Source organism: Polypterus senegalus, chromosome 16, assembly GCF_016835505.1.
Source record: "Polypterus senegalus isolate Bchr_013 chromosome 16, ASM1683550v1, whole genome shotgun sequence".
Lineage (NCBI taxonomy): Eukaryota > Metazoa > Chordata > Cladistia > Polypteriformes > Polypteridae > Polypterus > Polypterus senegalus.
In genome coordinates, this window is record NC_053169.1 from 19,092,431 (window position 1) to 19,114,862 (window position 22,432).

Consider the following 22,432-nt stretch of genomic DNA (forward strand, 5'->3'; position numbering starts at 1 on the left):
CCCCTCTGTAATAATGGGGCCAGTGTCCTTTATAATAAAAAGAAATGTAAAAATGTGTATGTTACTCTTTAATACATGGAAACCACACCAGTATGAAACAGTTTGAAATTTTATTTCAGGCTTTTAAGTGACAAGTTACACCTCAGCTAAGGTTTTTCCCGCTTACTTCTGTTTTAGCATTACATTTACTAACCAGGCAGATAGTGATAAAGGTAGGGTTACAGACCACCTCAGCCCCTGTATTTCGCCTACCAGGCCCATATCTGACCTCAACACTTCAAAAAGCCTACACTGCAAAACATAGTTATCAGTACAAGGGTTAATGTTACATTCTTTGATTTGACTGGTGCCTTTAACAGTGTCAGTGTCATGAACATCTAAATAATGGAAAGATTGTGAAGCTCTAGCACTAGGTGTTCAAGACTGTATTTAACAACATGGGCACAGAATAAATCTGTCCTAACTCACTTTCTTTTAATCCTCTACACAACATTAAGAAAACTCTGTTCACAGAATATCTCCGATGTCTCCTCCATTGTAGGATGCACTAACAACAGAGATGAGAAGACGCACCAAAAATATATGGAGAACTGAACATTTTTAATTGAGGCCTACTAGAATCCCTGAGACCAGCCTTTAATCTGAAGAGTAGGCTAGGACCAGCAAACTTTTTGGCAAGTGGACTGCTTTCAAATAGTTGAAACATTTTATGGACTGTTGGCCAACTTTCCCATTTCCCTGCTGGGGTTTCGAGTCTCTGGTTTAATGACAATCGATCATCATTATGTAGCTTCCCCTGGGAGTTTTAAGATGCTTGTTTTAATGACATCTGATCGCCCTTCAGGGTTGGAAAATGACTGGCTCATATTATTCTAGGCCTCTGGTTTTACAGGAAGAGCTCCAAGTATTGGCAACAGTATGTGGACCAGGGGTTGGGAACCATAGGGCTAAATTAAGTGGCCAAAACCAACCTGCTGCAAAAAAAGGACCCAATTACATTATTCTTTTTTATGAAGTGGTTTAGGTCCTTAATCCTTTAATCAGCTAAGGGTGTTTTACCAGTTCACAGTGGCTGGCCAATGTACTGTTCTTAACTGTCATCTGCTGGTGGAACAACAGAGGATGTCTAAACGTACTGATCAGTAAAGCCAGCATACTATAGGAATGAGCTAGGACATCCTCTTCATGACAAGTTGCACTTGCATCTTTAGCCATGAGCTCCTCAAAAATGTACTAAGGGGCACTACTGGAGCTCTTTTATACCCACCAGTCTTCATAATGCCTTTGCCTTATTCCATCAAGGACCATCTGCTTGTGCAGCAGTTACACCATACAGAGTGGTAGACAGTTTTGGAAAACAATACATTAAATGGATGTTTGGTCAATTGCACACTTTGCTCTGTGTCAATCTTAACTTATATTTTGTATTCCTGCTGAATCAAGTAAAAGCCCCTGCAAGGATCAGTGCAGCACTCACTACCAGTTTACTATTAGACTATTTAATATTCACCTTCATCTAATGAGAAATTTCAGTTCTAAGTTTTCAAGTTAAGGTTAGGAGTCACAGAATTCAGCATCAGTTCAGATTAAGGCATAAAATGACAAACTTCCCTCAGAAAGTGGGCTAACATAAGGCAATTTCAAGGAACCACTGGGATGTTGGAAAATAGGCCTTGATGGTGAAAAGACTTGGAAGGTCCAAGCCTCTTTAGAATACGAGTATCTCACATGAAGGTCACTGAAATGTTTAGTGGTTTGTGTCATCAAAATGTTAATGAATTGAATTTTGGCCATATTTACCTCCTACGTATAAAGATTTTGCATGGGAACTTCTAATACAAAGAAATTCAGTCTTAGCACCTGGAATATTTTATGCTTACACTAATAATTACACAAGCAGACACTTATAAAAGAATGATGCTGGTTGCCTCCTGCATTCCAAAGACTCATGCTGGACTGAGTGTCAGATGTGAGGCTGTTAGTCAAACCTGAGCCCCTGTAAGAGAAGATACTTTATTACAAGACAGACAGACAGAAGGCAGGAAGTAAAGACAGAAAGAAAGGTGTGCTCCCAGCTGCAATTTTGGTAAGGACATTCAACTCCAGACAAAGTGGCGACTAAGATAGCTTGTTGGTTTCTAAAACATTTCATCTTTATATAGCACAGAGAGCAAAGTCAGACCCCATAACCTGTGTGTGACCCTGATCTTGAAGCAAATGAGTTTTGGCGGCAAAACAGAGGAGTGAAGGGTGGCTAAAACATCAATAAAAAGAGAAGGCATATCATAAGTAATGCATTATTTGCAAACAAAAATGTTGTAAAGATAAAGAAAATATGATGCAAGCAGTATTGAAAAATGGCAATCATTAACAAATGCTTCATGGACCTTAACCTCCAAAAAATAATTGCATTTTTGGAGTTTCATAAATACTTAATCAAAATAACAAACCAACAATTTGAAAAATCAATAATGACAGCTCTTGTAAGGTTTTAAAAAATATCTTGTCTTTTTTCGCACAGAAAGACAATTCCTAATGGACAGACTGGACGATGGTATCTTTTTTTTTTTAAAAAACACTAGGTCCATGTAACAAAATCACGTTTGAGATCATCATGTTACATTACTATTAAATGCGCACATCTGTAGTCAGAATGAACTTTTCTTTTTTCTGTAATTATAATTTGCATATTTGAACAGTAACACTTAGTAATATTAAAAACTTTTATTCATTTTCAGAATTCACTTATTCTGATGAAAGGTCCCTGACAGGCAGAGTTCATATGGGCAGCACTGGGCACGAAGCTGCTACCAATCCACTGCAAAATAAATGAACTGCAGGTCAACCTTAGACTGTGATGTAGGATAAAACTATTAAGTTATATTTCATGTTAACAGCTCAATTCTGGTTTTTATAAAGCCCGATTCCAAAAAACATTAGCAGTCAATGGAAACATAAAAAGTAGCCATTCACCTTTGTCTACAGAAACATTTTGAAGTTTCACTGAGTTTTATTTTTTGTTAAGAATAGATTAGATAAGTAATTGCAAATTTACACTGTGTCTACTGTACTTCCAGTATCTTATTAACTTAATTGTATGTTGTGCATATGCTCTTAAAATAATGTTATTTCTGAACCCAAGTTAACTCTGAAATTGTCTTACTTTGCCAGGCATTTTGTGTGACTGCAGGAGGTAGTTTCTGATATTCTGTACGTTATCAGTGTGATTCATGAACATTAAAGGACATTCAGTAAAACTGATTTTCATAGTCCCATAAAAAATACAAGTGAAAAAAACTGCATTTTTATCAAATAGAAAATAGGGGGTCCAATATAAACAGTCAATGATTTTAGGACAATGGTGTTAAATATAACTGTGGGCACAGGTGAAAAACACTAAAATTCAAAATGAACACAAAACATTCAAAGGGGTCCCTACATGGCTGATGGAGAATTTCCCAAACGATGAAGTTTAACTACCAGTGTTAATCATAATTGTTTTTGTTCTTAATGGTTTAAGAGTAAGGCAGAGAGTCGAACCATCCACAGAGTCCCTACAAGTTCAAGACTATTGGCAAATCTACACAGTTCAGTGAGATTCGTAATTGCAAGCACCACCACTCTGGCAACTGATGACATATTTTGTAAAATGATTACTATTCTAAAATTTAACATAGGTATTATTTAATTGAGGGAGACACAGTTGCATAGTGCTAGTGTTGCTGCCTCACAGTAAAGAGACCTGGGTTCACATCCTGGGTGCTGCCTGTGTGAAGTTTGCTTGTTATCATCATGGCTGTGTGGGTTTCCTTCCATAGTATAAAGATATGCAGGTAAGGTGGATTGGTTTTTCTAAAGTGTTCCATGTGAGTTTACCCTGTGATGGACTGGCACCCACCCTGCCCAGGCATTGTTACTGCCTTGAGCCTTATGCTTGCTGGGATAGGTTTCAGCTGCACTGAAATCCTTTTCTGGATTAAGTGGGTTAAGAAAATTATTGGATTAATAATTTTTTTAACACTGGTTAGTGCTGCAGTATTATTGTTATTGGTAGCAGAAATACATTACTAATATTATAATTGTAGTACTAGGGTATTAGCCATTATGAATGCAGAGAAAAGCCAAGCAAAATGACACCTTTTATTGGCTAACTAAGAGGATTACAATATGCAAGCTTTCGAGGCAACTCAGGCCCCTTCTTCAGGCAAGAAGGGGCCTGAGTTGCCTCAAAAGCTTGCATATTGTAATCTTTTTAGTTAGCCAATAAAAGGTGTCATTTTGCTTGGCTTTTCTCTAATATTATAATTAAAATAGTTTGAATCCTGCTCTCATTTGCTGTGGAGTTGGAATGTTTTCCCCCCATAAATGAGGGGTTATTTTCCTCCAGTTTTCCCCCTACATTCCCACAGAAGTTCTGCTGAGTTTAACACTGGCCAAGTGAAAGAATTGGTACATGTGTGAGTTTTATGTTTTGTTAAGAATAGATTAGATAAGTAATTGCAAGTTTACACTGTGTCTACTTCCAATACCTTATCAACTTAATTGTACATTGTGCATATGCTCTTAAAATAATGTTACTGTATTTTTAAACCCCAGTTAACTCTAAAATCATCTTACTTTGCCAGGCATTTTGAGTAACTGTCACCCGGGAGGCAGTTTCCCCTTTCCCACATTCTGCGCAGTGCTGCTGTGATGGTCTCTGGCACCTCACAACTGTGAACTAGACTAAATGGGTTCAAGAATGTTATTGCACTGTACGGTACTACCTACTAGAATTCTATGACAAATCAGTTTCTAAAATACACACTTTAAAAGAAAATCATCATGGACCATTGATAACCATGCCACAATAGCGCAGCAAAATGTTATCAATGTAATGTTATTCTTTAAAAATAGGGGTTGCACAGTAGCTGTATAGAATACACATTCTTACCATGTTCTTTGGCATTTAAGAGGGGCATTCTGGTTTTCCTGCCACAACCCACATACAGGATTTCTACATTAACGGGCAACTCTACAATAAGCTGGTGCATGGGAACGTTCCCAGCAATGAAATGATGCCCCCTTCGGTGCTGGGTATCAGGCTATGCTAATGTTGTCAGGATAAGCACCAACTGCCCATTACCTTTCACTCACTAATGACAAAAAAATAATCACTGCATATAGTGCATATATGTTGATAAAAAATTGCAAACATAATTGATTGCTACTTACTCACTATAATTAAATAAATCTAAAAGTATACAACACATTTAACTGTTGCTTTATCCAAAAAAAAGTCTTATGGCTGCCTAGAAACCAATGCTCAAATACTTAGAAAAATGCAAACATAAATTCATACGTGACACATTCAGATTCCTCCATTCCTTTTCTGAAGTGCATTTACTATTCCAGAGAACGCAATGAGCTGGAGAGATAAGGCTAGAACCAAAGTCAAAGATGGGACCCAACTGTAGCTCAACAAGCTTGCGTGTAGCCACTCATTCTAGGACTGTCTACACTTGCCTATCAACTCAGCATGCAGGTCATTGGGATTAAAGACTTATAAACACTGGGGAAATGACCAAGCCTTAGGTCGGTCTACTCATGCAATGATTTGAATTGCATGATCTCTGTGTGTCTACAGGTCACTTCTCAGGGTACATCTGTTTCTTACCAAATAAAACCATGGGTAATTGACGATAAATAACTATATTTATTAATGATAAAAAGATATAATTGACTTTCACTAAACAAATACATTTTAGTGAAGAATTGAATCACAGTGATGCAAAGCAGTAATATCCGTGCACAAAGAGTTAATGTTTCCAGCACTTATTGTAAATGTTGAAGCCAACAAGTTTATATGTTTCTGTACTCTGGAAGTCAGACCACCAAAGACTGTAAGTCGAAAGTAACATTTTACGATCTCTCCCAAGGAAACAAATTTTGTAGGAGCCTAAACTGAGATGCTGGAGAACAAAGAAATAGTGAAATGGTTTTTGGCTTGTTATAAAATGTATAAATATTGAGACAATGTTGGCAACTTTGAGCTTTTAGAGGTCTTAGTAGACCCTGATCCAGAGCCCGTCTGCAAGAAACTCATTCTGTACTTTTTCTAGAAGAAAGTGTTCATCAGCTCACAATTTATTTGCAGCATCCACTGTTAATCATCCGTCATCGTTACTTTTGCATTTATTTCACCAATTGTCAATTTGGACAATTTAGCAGTTTATACTTTTGGTAGCTGACTGATATCTCAGATTGCAAAATTCACAAAATGAAAATGGAAAAAAGCTATTTTCTTCCTAAACAGCACTAAGAATTCATCTGGACAGCAAATTGTTTCAAAGTTTTGCTTCCTGAAACATTTCAGCAATTCTGATAGATAGCATCAAGCTGAACACAAATATCATTTCTGTATGACTGTAACACAAGAATTTGAAGAAAACTGAATTTGTTGCATTTATTGTGTTTAATTACTTAATGAGGGCAACACATTGCATTAGGTCAACTGCTGATTTACATTTGTATTCAGCATCTAATGCTTCTCATTTCAATGTCCAACATTAGTTGGCCACTTACACTGATCTTGCTTTTCCATCATTGCAAGGTCCTGATGAAACCTTTCACCATACTCGTCACTAACTGCACCAAGATTAGCAGGGAAGAAGTCCAAGTGGGAATGCAGAAAATTAATTTTCAGAGTTTTGTGGCACTTCATTTCATTTCCTTCCGTGAGAACCAAAAATACAAAGAGGACTGTTTCATTTATGTGAGGTAGAATGCCCAGAGGGGACTGGGCGGTCTCATGGTCTGGAATCCCTGCAGATTTTATTTTTTTCTTCAGCCGTCTGGAGTTTTTTTTTTTTCTGTCCTCCCTGGCCATTGGACCTTACTCTTATTCTATGTTAATTAATGTTGACTTATTTTATTTTCTTACTATGTCTTTTATTTTTCTATTTTTCATTATGTAAATTTTTTGTATGAAAATGTGCTATATAAATAAATGTTATTGTTGTTGTTCATGGTTTTATATGCTTGACACATGTTGTCAACCAGCAAGAAGTAGTTTGGTGCTCTGTAGTTCTCAACATTCTTAAATGCCTTCCATGAGGTTTCCTCCACACTCACTACCAGATATCTGAACCGCTTACAACTGATGATGTGTCTAATTTGTGGACTAATAAATGCGCCTTACTTAATTCTGAAATCAATTATTTGTGGAAACATCTGTCCTAAATAAATTTCTTGTTCATCACTTTCATTAAATTTTTCATCAGTCCAAATTTTTATATGAAGAGGAGGCAAAAAAAATCTGTTTGTTGGGTTGACAAGTTGTTCAAATGCCTTTATGGAGCGGCCAGTTCTTTTTAACATGAAGAAACTCTTTAGTGCTTGTGCCCCATTCACAGAACTTGTTGTATCTGAGCTGCAGTACCACAACTTTCAGCTCACCACAGATGTTCCAGTTGTAGTTGTTTTACTGTGTATGAAGTACTTATACCAAGAAAGGATGTCACAAAAATAGATGACTACAATAAAATGGTAAATGATAAGAAAATGCAAAGGTGATTTTTGTGATCAGCAAGCCAAAATCCATAAGATACGAGGTGCGATCCAAAAGTTCCCGGAATGCATTTATTTAAAAGCATACACAACAAATAACAATTAATGGTGAAAACGTTCCTTCGAAATAGTCACCCGCTGAGTTGATACACCAATCCCAGCGAGATTTCAACCTTTCAAAGCACCTCTGGAATTTGTTTTTTGTCAGTGTGTTCAAGACGTCGGTTGTTACTGCTTGGATCTCCTCCACCGTCTCAAATCTGCATCCCTTGAGCCTCATCTTCATCTTAGGAAATTAAAAAAAAAAATCAGACGGCGCTAAATCAGGGGAGTACGGAGGGTGGGGAATGGCAGTAAACTTTGTAGAAGCCAAAAATTCACGCACAGAGATGTGTGAGCTGGTGCATTGTCATGATTCAAAAGAAATGACTTGTCAGCCCACATCTGAGGACGTGTTCGTCGAATTCGCTTTCGCAAATGCCTTAGAACATCCCTGTAGAATGCTCCATTTACCGTCTGTCCTTGTGGCACAGATTCCTTGTGGATGACGCCTTTCACATCAAAGAAGCAAATGAGCATTGACTTGGTGTTGCTGTGAACTTGTCGAGCTTTTTTGGGTCTTTCAAATCACTTATTTTCACGAACAACCCTTCACAGACACAACCGAAGTTTAAACGAGAACTGCGACTTGAAAAACAACTGCACTGATGTTATAACACGTGATAACAGCTCTCAAGGACAACTTGAACTGCTATCTAGTGCTGATTGATATAACCAAACCCTTCTGGCTGCAGAATGAATGCATTTCAGGAACTTTTGGATCGCACCTCATATACCCACATGTTCGGACAATTTTTTTTTCTTTTCAGTGGAAGCTGTTAGAGAAAGAGGCCTTAAGGTGATGTTAAAACACTTGTCACAGGGAAGAGTGGAGAATATTTCAGGCACAAGTGCTGGAAGTGGCCTCTAAACACAGGGCTAACTGTATAATGTCATTTGTCTAAAGACAAGATAGTTTTGGATAATACTGCAAAGCCCATCCATCCATTACAAAACATGCCAAATCCCCGCCAGGAATGCAAGCCCCTATCCTGGTAGGATTAAGCAGATGGCACCAACTTTGGATGGGATGTCAGTCCATTAAGGCAAATGTTTTGCATTCATGGTGTGCAAATTTATAGTCACCTCTTAAAAACAACAAACTCATATTTGGCTCTTCTGAATGTGGGAGGAAAATTGAAATGCACAGGGAAAAAAAAAAAACACCAAAGCTTAGGGAGAACCCAAATATTCAAATTCAACACTAACAGTGATCAGGCCAAGATTGGATGGAACCCAATGATTACTGCACACCGATACCATGTTGAAAGATGCAAATAAAAGGAGCATTTGGTGATGTGGCAAGAGTGAGCTGCTGGGTAATGTCACAGATAATGACAAAAAGAACAATACAGGATGATATGGAGACAGAAAAAAATTGGCAGCTGGGTAATTTCATCTAAGATGTGAAGAAATACCACCATTAAGTGAAGTTGAAATGAAGAAGAAGGTAATGTCACACAAGGTAATGTCACATGGAGCAAGACAGCAAGACATGCCCACTCACTGTCTGAATTCCAAATTCAGTCTATTTGAGTGATGGTGTGTCCCCTCCATGGTTGGTTCCTGTTTTGCACCCGACATGGGTTTCAAAGACTGCAACTCCACCAGGAACCAGAACTGATAAAACATATTTTATATTGTCACATTATTTTATTTATTTAACATATAATGCATATAATGTAATATATCATTGTTGCTTGGTGTCACAGCTTGACAGCTTTGACTTCTTCTGACCTTTAGACTGGATCATGCAGCTTCTGCATATGTGAAGAATAATTTTAAAGGTTTTGTTAAAGGGGAAGAAAGAAGAGAGAGATTCAGTTTAACAAAATTTTTAATAAATGACATGACAAGACAACATCAGAAAGGATTGTGTGTAATGTTTGAAAGATAATGGACAAATCAGAACTACCTACAGTGAGTGCAGTTACATGCACACACAAAATCAGAATAGGGCAATTAACCAAATTAACAGGCAGAAGCCAGGTTTCTTAAAACCCTTGTTTACATGTGCTTGTCTGCTTATGGAGTTATATTTTGGAAAATGCTCCAATGACAACAAAAGGTGCACTAAAACATAAAAGAATATATATCATAATGGCTGTTGTGAATCCAAAAACCACCATGGAGCTCAAATCTCCCAAGATTGTACTGTTGAGTCCATAAACAAAAATGTAGCAATTTCTAAAATAAGATGAATTATTTCAACCAGGAGAAGGAATAATGCCATCACTAGAGGGTTTGCCTGAGGAAATTTATCTTTCTGGACGCTTTCATCACTTTCCACCTGTGGCTGCAGAATACATATGCAAAGCAAAGACATTTGCAGACTATTAAGTCCTTACCTGCAACCTGGTTACAGGTTTACAAAGCCACATATTCAGGTTACTACTTCTCTAAACCAAGTTTCTAACAGACCAACATCCCGTTTCCCCAAACCTGAGTCTCTGTGAACAACCAGGTTATTAAAGTGCATGTAAATTCACTGACTGTGTGTGTGTTGCAGTTTTTAATGAAGATATTTAGAGGTCTTGCAGTCTGCTCAAGAACTGAAGTTTGCACTTAATTGAAGGTTTATTAAGAGCTTTCTCTAAATGCTGCAGTTCATAACGAGAAGCTCATCAAGTTCTTGCCATTCATGTTTGTTTAACAGCATACTCTCACACCTAAGCCAGTTCAATTTAAAATTAGTGCTATTTAAAAAAAAAAAAAACTTTAAAGAAAACAGCAGCATACTGACAGATGAGCTGTAAAGCAAATGCACACCTGCATGTCCCACTGTTAGCACATGGCTCTGTTACCTTTCACACTTCTGAAAGTACTGAATGAGCACAGACAAAGAAAATCATGAGGTCCAATTGAGTATGGATCACCACTACAATCAGGCATAATTCTTGAAGGAGCTAGTAAAAATAAAATCTTCCAGCCATTACAGGCCTTTGTGCATAGCTGAGGAGCCCTGGTGGTCTCTACTCTTTCTGTCCATAAAGTCACGGTGCACGGACAATGATGTTACTCATTTTATTGCAAACATGAGGAGAAGTCCAATTGATTTATAAGTCAATGGTAAATTAATTACTTTAAAGCAGACCTCCTGACTGGGGACAAACACAGCAATTGTAAAGAGTGTTTCATAAAATTCAAAGAAACAAGAAAATCATCCGAAATCACGCTGCATCGGCCACTTTCTAATATAGTAGGTACACAATTTTCTAAATTAAGGTCACATAGCTCTGCTAAGCAAAGTTCTTAGAGTTAAATATTTATTTCAATGAATTCTTATATAAGCCCAGGGCATTTCCCACATTTTAAATGTAATCTACTTAAAGCAAAACACAACACTGAACTAATTTTGTAATGCAATATGTATAAGAAATTAAAAACAATTTATATCTATAGACCTTCCATCTATCTGTTCGATAAGCCTGCTTATCCAGAGCAGGGTCACAGGGAAGCTGAAGTCTATCCCAGCAAGCATCTGGTGCAAGGCAGGAACAATTCCTGGACAGGAGGCAAGGCCATCACAGGGTGAACAAACAGACACATTCGCCAGAACAAATTTAGCATCACCAATCCACCTAACCTGTACTTTGGACCTGTGGGAAGAAACTGAAGCACCCGTAAGAAACCCACACAGTCACAGAGAGGTCATGCAGACTAGGAAGCACCTAGGGCTTGAACGTCAGGTAGCACAACTGCCACTGTGCCATCCAATAAATAAAGCTTCAATAAATAAATTAGTAATTAATTTATCTAAATGTTAATGACTGAACAGAAATTTATGAATTTATTAAGACTAGTAGGTAATGGAGAAGAAGGGGTTTGGGGGAGTCTATAAAATCACTAAAATTTGTTTTTCTTCTGCTGAAGATAATGGCTAGATCGTTAATTCAGGGCAAAGAATTCTACATGCAAATATGTTTGGAGCCACAGACTTCTAACTACAGTTCTAAACAGACCTTGGAGAAACTCCATCCATCCAACTATATCTCACTTAAATAAGTTCTGGTGTGTAGTAGCCAGAGCAGATAACTGTGGCATCAGGCGTATGGCCTAAACTGGGCACTAGTCCTTTGGAGTGAACTCGGTTATATTTGCACACACTGGTCCAATTCAGAGTCAACTGTTAACTTAATCTGCATGTTGTCAGGATTTGAAGGAAACATGCAGAAGCTATATTTACATGTTTAAGGCAGTCATTTATTTAAAAATGAAAAAACATTTTATGGCACGTATTGTATCTGTCACACATGGGTGATTGGGACACAGTTTCAGGGCTTGTTGGGGGCTTATGCTCCACCAAGGCAGGGGTTGTCACTGTTGCCTAACGCCTCCTCTCTTCTTCCCTCTATAGAAAGAATGCTTGATGGATGGCCAATATTGACATTACTTCCTGTATAGAACCACTTGAGCCCCGCCTCTTCTGTTTCTGCTAACTGAACACTGGATATGCCACCATTTTTTCACATTCTTTTAACAGGCTCGCACAGAGAAGATTTTTCAGCATTTTATTGTGATTTTTTTCTTCCCCAAACATCTTTTTAATATACTGGGATCACTTTAGTGCTACAAACCTTTATGCTTTCTTGTACTCTTGTATTTACACACCAATTTAATAAATCACATTTTCACTTCACCACAAATTCTAAAGGACGTTAACCATATAAATAATTAGCAAATACCAGTGAAACATCAATTGGTAATATAATGTAATTAAGAAGACTGCATACATCATGTGTTAAATTACAAAAATGTCTATTTTATTGTCTTTGTTTATGTATTACTACTTATCTTCCTCTATGACAAGAAGTAACTTATCAGCCAAAAATTAAAGGGCATCCTTCCTGAAAGCATCATGCAATGTTTTGATGGTTACATGAGGCATTTATTATGAATGTTATGTAACCCATAATGGCCAGGGGAAAAAAAAAATTAATTGTGCCCTTCGACTCAATAATTGGACAGACCACCTAAACCAGCAATAACTGCGAGGGGATATTTATGGCAGTTATTGATCAGTCTCTGACAGCACTTTCGGCTGAATTTTTGTCCACATCTCCAAGGAATACAATCTTAGCTGGTATTGCTAACAGCAACAAGCAATATATACTTGAAGAGCCGCTCTAGGTGCTCAGATACTGATACTTAGATACGCTGAAATGAAAAACATGATACAGATGCTGCAGTAAAATACAATTTTAAGCAGAAAACACTAGACCATTTTAACATCATTTTGTCAAAATGTTCCTATGATGGACAATGAATTGAAAGGAATTTAATGGAGTCTTTCAAATGTTGCCACTTTTAATGATACAACTCTTTTGGTGGTTATAACTGTTCTAGTGCTTAGATACTACTGTTTAGATACATCCGAAAACATAAACAACGGTATCTACGTTAGACAATGACCACAAGTAGGGCTGGGCCATATTATACCTTTCACGGTAATACCGGTACAATGTTAGGCAATGATAAGAAAATGAAATATCGCGATAGAATATCGGGTAAAACGCGCATGTGCAGTGCCTTTGTTTTCATACGCACATGGCGGAAAAAGCATGGCGGCGACGGAGAATGAGAAGGGCGAAAGCGGATAGTTGAATGAAACAGATGTAACAGAATTGGTTTGTAAAAATGGTTTAACTTCAGTGGTGTGGAACTGGTTTGGTTTTCACCCGTCAGATACCCAACAAAGCACAATTTTTTGTAGAACATGCAAGCGGGCCGTTGTGGCGAAGGGAGGAAACACGACAAACCTATTTAATCATTTATAGCAGAAGCACTTGTTGGAGTACAACAAAGCTGTTAAAGCACGTGACGAGGCGTCCGCTTCAACTAGCGTGGTGGTGAGACCAAAGAAGCTAATAACTGGTGTCGAGGCGGAGCAGAGTTCACAAGCAAAGATTATAGGGAGGTGGGGTTTCGAGAGCGGGCTGTACATGGTAATAGCGGGGGTGTAGCTGCTTAATACAGTTGCAAGGAGTATGGAGAGGAGGGCGGGCGAGAGGGGGATGTACATGCTAATAGAGGGAGCGAAGCGGCAGTTTACAAGCAAAGAGGATGTGGAGGTGGGCGGGCAAGAGGAGGTCTGATAAAATAAAAAAAAGTCTAGTGAAACCAGCCTGTCAAATATCGGGGAAAAAAGGCATCAGGAAGTGATATCTCTGTTCTCAGCGTCAGCGCAGTCTGTATAGTGCGGCTGAGCGTACAGCAGCTCTCTTCTTGTAAAGTACATAGCAAACCAATATATACACATACAGTTGTTTAAGCATTAGGTGTGTTTTGTGTGCAAAAATCCTTGTAGCACTCACTGTGGTTCCTGTTTAAAAGAGACCCCATCTGTCGTTCTAATATTTGCTCATATTTGGACCTGCGTCCATATTGCAAAAAGTGTGCAGAAACCCTTGCAGCACACACTGTGTCCTGAGCAAAAGTTTTGTCATTGAGTTGCTGAGGGTTTTGTACGGAAGCGTATTAGGGCCACAGTGAAGGAAAAAAAAAAAATACAGACAAAGTGAATAAAAAAAAACTATGTCGAGAATAAAGTTGAGATGTTGACTTTATTCTTGACATTTCCACTTTAATCTTGACGCTTATGACGAGAATAAAGTTGACATGTTGCTACATAATTTATGACGGGGGTTTGAGAAAATCTAGTAAAATTAAACATTCATTTTAAGATGAAGTTTAGTTTATGATGTTCTACTTTAATGACACACTACGAGAATAATGCCAAAATGTTGAATTTAATCTCGAGATAAACGGCGAGAATAAAGTGGAAATGTCGAGAATGCGTACCTGCCATAGTGCAAGTGTGAACTGAATATCCAACAGGCTCTCCCTTTACCACTCAAAAGTCTTAATGTTGGTAAAAATGCACATTACACCTCTGAAAGAATAATGCAAGAGCTGCTGGATGTCTTAGCATCAGAAATAAAATCTAACATACTGAAAAATATACACACAGAAAAGTTTTTCAGTATTCTGTGTGATGAAACCACAGATATCTCAGATGTAAAACAATTAATTATTTACATTAAATATGTTTGCCAGGTCACTAAAGAGGTCAGAGTTAGTTTTGTATCAACCTGCAATATGACTGACTGCATAGCGGAGACTACAACCAACACACTGAGTGAGACTATGGACACTCTAGGCTTGAATTTTATGTTCCATTTTATGTTGCAAAGCAACTCTTTTTAAGTCTTGTGGATATTATACATGGTTATGCTCAGGATATGTCGGCCCATTTCCACTGGAAATGCCTTTTGGTTAAACTGTCAGCAAGGAATTTGCATTTGCACTGTTAAATTTTTATATAGCTTTAATGCACATAAAAACAGCTGCTTGTTTAAGTGAAAATAAATTGAAGGTTTTTTTTTTGCACTAATAAAGTTGTGGAGTTGTAAAGTATTTTGTCTCGCGTCAATCATATTGTCAGTTATATATCGTTATCGCAAATGTTTAAATATATATCGTGATAAATATTTTTGGCCATATTGCCCTGCCCTACCCACAAGACACTGAATTGAAAGGCATTTAAAAGGGGTCTCTTCCCTAAATAATGGACAAATAATATGTAGGTGCATTCACAATAATATTCTTAGTCTTAATGCCTCACCAAGTAATTTCAGATGGGTTGATGACTGCATGAAAGTTTCTCACCATGTCCCTTGCTGGAACTGCCAATAATCAGCACTACACCATTTTTAAAGACCAAAAGCCACTTTGTGTGATTTGTCACAGCAGTACGGACCCCGACTGCCAAAATGTAGCCAGCCTTTTTGTTTTGCTATTCCCAGATGTTTTGAGCAGAAGTTTGCTTTCCACTCATTAACTGACAAACAAGACAGCTTAAAAATTTACATATAATTGATGGCAGAACAACAAAATGAGTAACAGGAACAAAAGAGAGAACATACACACACATACAAATAGGAATTGGGAAAGTTTTGAAGATTACAGTTAGTGCTTGGTGACTTTGCCATAATTACCAACAGCCTGCATCTACGAACCACCATATATAGTAAAATGAAAGTTCTGCAGTTCCCCCAGGGGAAAGTGGGATTATTCTGTGACATTCCATCACTCACTGTAGCTTTTAAGTTAACTAAAATGTGTAAGATTTTGTTTAAGTGGCAGAATCTTAGCGGACTTCGAAAAACCACTGAGTGGCTCAAAGGTAGGTTAATTTGCCACAAGCTAAACAACATAAAATTCAAAAGTTATGAAAAACATTCAGTTTAGGCTTTATAAAAAACAGCAGAAGGGATTGAGCCAATTGTCTGTGTTAGTACTATAACTGTCACATGCACAGAATACAGAGAAATTCATAGTAGCATGTCTAACCAACATGCAGTATGTCACCACTCTCTAGAGCATGGCAAACAAAAAATGTATTGTAGTAGCTTGCATATTATCACTGAGGGTGTCTGCTTTATAATAATAATAATGATTATCTGTTAAAATTTATATAGCACTTTTCTCACTACTCAAAGCGCTTCAATGAGTGAGGAGCCATCAGTAATGTGTAGCATCCACCTGGATGATGCAATAGCAACCATTTTTGCACCAGTATGCTCACCACACATTAGCTGTTAGGTGGTGATGCGGTGAGAGGGAGATAGCCAGTTAGCAACAGGGGATGATTAGGAGCCCCAATTGACTAGGCCATGGTGGACAATTCAGCCTGGACTTTGGGATACACCCTATTATTTATGAAGGATGCCCAGTGATCTTTTATGACCACAGATAGTCAGGGCCTTGGTTTTACGTCTCATCGAAAGCACAGCTCCATTTTTACAACACAGTGTACCGATCACTGAACTTGGGATACTAGGATCCATATTTAGACCACAGGGTAGTGGTTACTGGCTCGTATCCCAACTCTTTGTTATCTGAGGTATCTCGTTTATCTTCACAATGCCAAGATGATTATAGCTACTATACATTTAAAAAAAAAAAAAAAAAGGATTGCTAAAAAAAAAAATCCATGTCATCCCATCTCAGCTCATTGTTAAACTCCTGGATCTGGGGCTTAGCTCTTCACTGTGTAACTGGGGCCTGGACTTCCTCACTGGCAGACCTCAGTGCATCTGCATATCTACCTTCATCATCAGCACTGGCACCCCACAGAGCAAGTCCCCGGTTTTACTCTCTCTTTACCTATGACTGTGTGGCTAAGTACAACTCTAATACCATCCTTACGTTTGCTGACACCACCACCGTAATTGGTCTGATCAGCAAGGACAATGAGATGGCTTACAGAGAGGAGGTCAGATTCCCGGGAGAATGGTGCCAGGACAATAACCTCACCTTCAATGTTAGCAAAACAAAGTAACTGATTGCGAGTTTCCATAAGCAGGGAAGAAAGCATCGTCCCATTTACATCGGAGGGAGTCTGTGGAGCAGGTTAGCAGCTTCAGGTTCCTTGGGGTGACCCTCACTGATTAACTTAAATGGTTAAGTCACACTGCACCAGTATTTAAGACAGCTCAACAATACCTTTACTTCCTCAGGAAACTGAGGAAGGCCCAGATGTCATTCACAATTCTGAGCAGATTCTACAGGTGCACTGTGGAATCCATCCTGCATTACATCCTGGTACAGCACTGCTCAGTTCAGGATCACAGAGCTCTGCAGACAAGAGGTGAAAACAGCACAGCAGATCACAGGTACTCAGCTCCTTGTGATCCATGACATCCACACCACACACTGTCTTAGGGAGGTAAATAGTATCAGGTGGGACCTCCAGCCATCCTGCACTGCCACTTTTCACCCACCTCCCATCTGGGAAGCGATTCAAGTCCAAATGAACATGCACCTCCAAATTCAGGAACAGTTTTTAGCCAACTGCAATTAGACGCACCAACAATCAGTAATCTTGTTACCTTCACTGCTACTACTAATACTGTTATCTTGCACATGAACTTGCTGCCATGTTTTGTATTTATTCTATATTTATTTTGTCTCTAGTGTTTGTTTCCTGTCAGTGGAGGCACATGCAAGTAAGCATTTCATTGTAAATGGTACTTGTACTTAATGACAATAAAGAATTGAATTGAACATGCATGTTATTTTTTTTTTTTCAAGAAGAATACATAAGTTGGAATAAACATGCAAAATATACGCAGGTAAAACCACAACTAAAAACCAAACCAACATCCAGAACATATCAGGTAACAATGCTACTTAATACAATAAAATGAAGCCATTATGAACTTCCTAAAATTGTAGAATTGTCACTCACATTTGATGTTGAAGGAGGCATTTGTAGAACGAGCCTCTTCTTTGGTTATGGTGTTAGTAGCCACACACTGGAAGTTGCCGGCATCTTCAATTCTGTCCACAGCTGTGAACTGCAAATTACTTCCTTCCTTAAACCTTCGTTCCGTATCCTGGACAGGTGTACCATTTTGGAGCCACTCAAAGTCCACATTGGCAGGATTTTCCACCTCGCAGCGAAGAATGGCACTACGTCCATGAAGTGCATCTTGTGATTTTGGTTCCTTTGTGAAATAAATTACTGCTTGGCCATGAAACACTGTAAAAAGAAAAAGAGCAAGGAAAAAAATTACAGTACTTATATAGTAAAAGGGGTGAAATTACACATCTAAGAAAATACCAAGAAATAAATAACACCAGCCCAATCAAGCAGTCAACAGGATGCAGACCTGGCAAAGCAGTCTACCTACAGAACACATGGTTACAACTGCAAACTATAAATCAAATATCCTGCCTCTGCTTCAAATTTCTACTTCTCAAGGTAATCCTGCTATGGTGTACAGCCCTCTGAAAGTTCACAAGCAATGGAAGGACAACTCAAAGGATCAGTAAAAAATCTTTCATAAGGTGTCCAGAAACTCTGTGCAGCTGGCAAAAGGGAAAGATCATTTGGAAAAGTGAGGTAACGTATATCCTGTAATATAATTAACTTTAATTTAATTCACACAAGAACTGCAAATGTTTCTCTCAGAAATAATGAGCACTTTTAATTGACACTGTTTATAAAGGGAAGCTGGTGTGATAACTGTTTCCACAATGCAGACAAAGAGTTTATGTTAGAATTTTTATTCAGTCGGAAAGCATTTTTCTTATAGCCGACACATTTTATCATTTACCGTTTACTTTATAAGATAAGAATTTCCTGGCACATTTTAAAGACTTACTTGATAATTACCACAAAAGGTCAGCCGCTTAAATTAAGCAACATGGTGAAGTATGTGTATGGACTATCCAGGATAAGTATGAGGAAGTGAGGACTCTCGTTAAAAGCATAGTTGGGGTAATAGACAAGATCCCATGTTAGAATAGGTCTGCACCAGGGATCTTTTTAAAGTCCTTAGCTCTTTGATCTGGTTATGAATGTGTTGAGCCATAGGATAAAAGACCAATCCCGCTGGTGCAGGCTTTTTGCTGATGACATGGTGTTGTGTTACACCAGAGAGGAAGAGGAGAGGTAGTTAGATGAATGGTGAAGGGCTTTGGCAGTTAGATGGTTAAAAATAAATAAGACGACGACAGAATATTTGAAGTTTAATGATGATCAAGATTCAGAAGTTAGCCTGCAAGGAAAACTACTGAAAAGAGTGGATATGTTTAAATATCTAGGATTATTGGTAGCCCAAGAAGAAAAATTTAATCCAGAGATAACAGAGTGTGGTGTGGATGGAACAACTGGAAGAAGGTAACACAAGTATTGTGTGATCAAAGAAATAAGATGAAGGTTAAAGGTCAGTTTTTAAGATGGTGGCAATACCAAAAATGCTGTATGGTGCTGAGACATGGTAAGTAATGGGAGTACTGTACAGGAAAAGAAGCTGGATATGTCAGAAATAAGAATTACAAAAAAAGAACAGAATATGAAATGAGACAATTAAAGGAAAAGAAATAGAGATATCTAAGAAAGTACAGGAAAATAGACTGAAGTAGTAAATACACGGGAAGAGGAGAGACAATTAACATGTGGGCAAAAAGTGAAGGGAATGGAAGTATAGGAGAAGAGAAAGCGAGGAAGGCCAAAGCGTAGGTGGATGCGTAAAGTAAAAGAGGATCTAAAGGAAAAAGATCTGATTGGGGAGGAGGTACTGGACCAAGCTGTATGGAAAAGGCTGGTCAAGCACATTGATCCCACATAGAAGTGGGAAAAGATGAAGAGGAAGAAGAGGAGGGCATGGTGGTACTTCACTGCTTTATAGATCCAACAAAATGGATACAAATCATGTGCCTTGCTGTTGTCTACGGGGAGTTTGCATTATGCCTCTGTGGGTTTTCTTCAAATAATATTTTCTTCCAAACATCAAATATGCTATTTTTTAGTTAGTTCCAAATTGGCCCCATGCGGGTGTGCCTTCATTGGTGGGAGCAGCAACAGCCTGACACCCTGACCAAAGCTGTTTCTTTCCTAGCACAAATTACTTTTGTGATAAGCTTCTGACCCAAATCCCCACCCCAACTTACCTTGAATAAAATTAAGGACGTTTTGAAAATGTCATGTTTTTACATGGTACATTGGTAAAGCCTACTATACTCTACAAGGACCTAGGTTTCATTCCTGCTTCACTCCCCATCTGTGTGGATTTTGTGTGCTTATTTATTTCTCTCAAGCTACCCAAGCTTCTTCACATACACCAAAGACCTACAAAGTTAAATGGGTGTCCACAAATGAGCCTGGTATGAATGATGGCAAGTGTATCTATGAACAGACTGGTCATGAACTGGCCATTCATCTACCTGTGCATTTGCTTCCTGTCTTTTGCGCTATGCTATAGTGATAGACTTTGATTCAGGGTTACACTGTAAAGAAAAATGTTAGGTCAGAAAATATTTTCTTCACTTAAAAATTATAGCAATCTACCAGATGCTATCTTGAGTGGCAAAAAGCAGCAGTCTGTAACACATGACACAATGCTTGACCTCTATTCAGGTCCCAGTTGTGTAGTCTACTGTAGTGTGGAGCCTAAAGAGATGCCTCATACCTCCAGGGATCTTTGATTCGAAGGCCGCTCAATGGCGGGATGTTCTTCTTGTGTCTAACTGTGTTAGCTTATCCTCCACAACACAAAGATAAATGTTGTAGGCTGATTGCACATTATTGACAAGATAGTCTAAACTGGACCAGACATATGATTGAAACATACTTTGCACAAAACTGTCATGCTGTACATTGCATATACCTTCTTGGAGTCTATTGCTACAGGAAACATCTTTAACTCAAGAAGACCCTTCTCTAAGTTATGGCTTTAGAAAACGGATGGATGAATGAAAACTTCACACTTCATTTTTACCAGATTTTGGAAAATATGTGTGAACATGCTGTTCGGTTGACTGGTCAACTCTATACAGTATGTGCTTCAGGTGTGCAAAATGGTCATGTCTTGGTCTGGCTTCCTGTCATGTGTCTGGTGGGACTGTGCTAGGTTAACACTCTGTATGACCCATCACATTACATTTACAAACACAGATTTGTTCTCAAATTTTAATTGGCTAAATATAACATGTTGCTGTCTAATTGGCCTCTTCTATACTTACTCTTTATATATTTTCTTTTTTCTCTTTCTTCATCCTGTAAAGAACTTTGAGCTACATGTATGAAAATAAGCTATGTATATAAATGTTGTTGTAGCTGTATTGTCTTAATTAAGCTCCACATATCCATCAGTATGGTTTGTTCCTTGTACTGCTAACATTCATGTAATGAGCTTATATTTGATCTTAGTGTGTATTCTTGTTTGCTTTTTAAAGAATCTTGTGAAACTCCATTTTATGATATTTTGTATTTCTGCACATGCGTGTGCACACACACCCCTTAATATGTTTAGAAGAAGACAGCATACAAAGTTGAGTTTTGATATTTGAGATAATGACTATTAAATGAATGACATCTCTAAAGCCATCTATTTAAATAGACTGCTCTCCCAATTAGCAGATTTTGGTGCACCTATGTAGGAAAAAAAGAAAATGCTGATTACCCTCAATATGATAAAGGTAGCAAACATACATAAAAATTGGCATAATCCAGCAGAACATACATTGCTGTGCGAATACCCCTTCAAAGCACAGGTGGCTCAATAAAGAAGGTCTTCTATAGTAGAGAAAGTCAAATGACGTACAAAAAGACTAATTTTCTCTTTCTACCCTCTAAACCTGCTGTTTACAATAGACTAGCACTGAAATTCCAGATAAATGAAGTGTAAGCGTACAACTGCTGTTAAAGTTGTATTTTTGGTTGTGCAAAGCATCTCTCTTTTTGTGTAGCAGACATTTGCTGTGCTTTGGAGAACCCCTTGCATTGAAAAGCAGAGGTCAACACTGTACAAGTCTGCAGGGTCCTGTTGCTGACCCTTGCCATCAATGGTACTTTACGTTTTGCAGAGCTGGTGGGCGGTCCTTCTTTTTTCTTCCCCTCTCTTTTTCTCTCTCCTTCATCTGCCATTTACCATTCACCTCACATGTCTTTTCCTTTCTTTAAATTCAGACCCCAAACACTACTCTGACTGATTCTAACCCTCATCTCCCTCCTGCCCATTGAATAGGCATGCATGGTGCCAATGAATAAAACAACTAGTTTTTTGTATTATGAGCTTGGGAGAAAAATCCTACACAAGACTGAGAACAATTGAAAATTCTGCCCTGCAATCTTTTAAAATGCTTTCTTTTATTTAGCATTCTCTTCTTTATTTAACAAAGAAATGTGTATTGCATGTCTTTTTCCAATGTCAGCCCCAATGAAACAATACTTTTATTAAATTGTTTACCTTTTTTCTATTTAAGAACACCTCTC

The 22,432-nt window shown here is 38.1% G+C and overlaps 1 protein-coding gene across 1 annotated transcript in view; it reads right to left on the reverse strand.

Annotated features, from left to right (window-relative positions):
• The window catches only part of ptk7b (protein tyrosine kinase 7b), a 214,900-nt gene that overhangs the window by 63,461 nt on the left and 129,007 nt on the right, over positions 1–22,432 (reverse strand). The window contains exon 2 of the mRNA XM_039739114.1: positions 17,900–18,193. Within this exon, the coding sequence (XP_039595048.1) occupies positions 17,900–18,193 (294 nt within the window). The remainder of the gene's footprint in view (positions 1–17,899; positions 18,194–22,432) is intronic.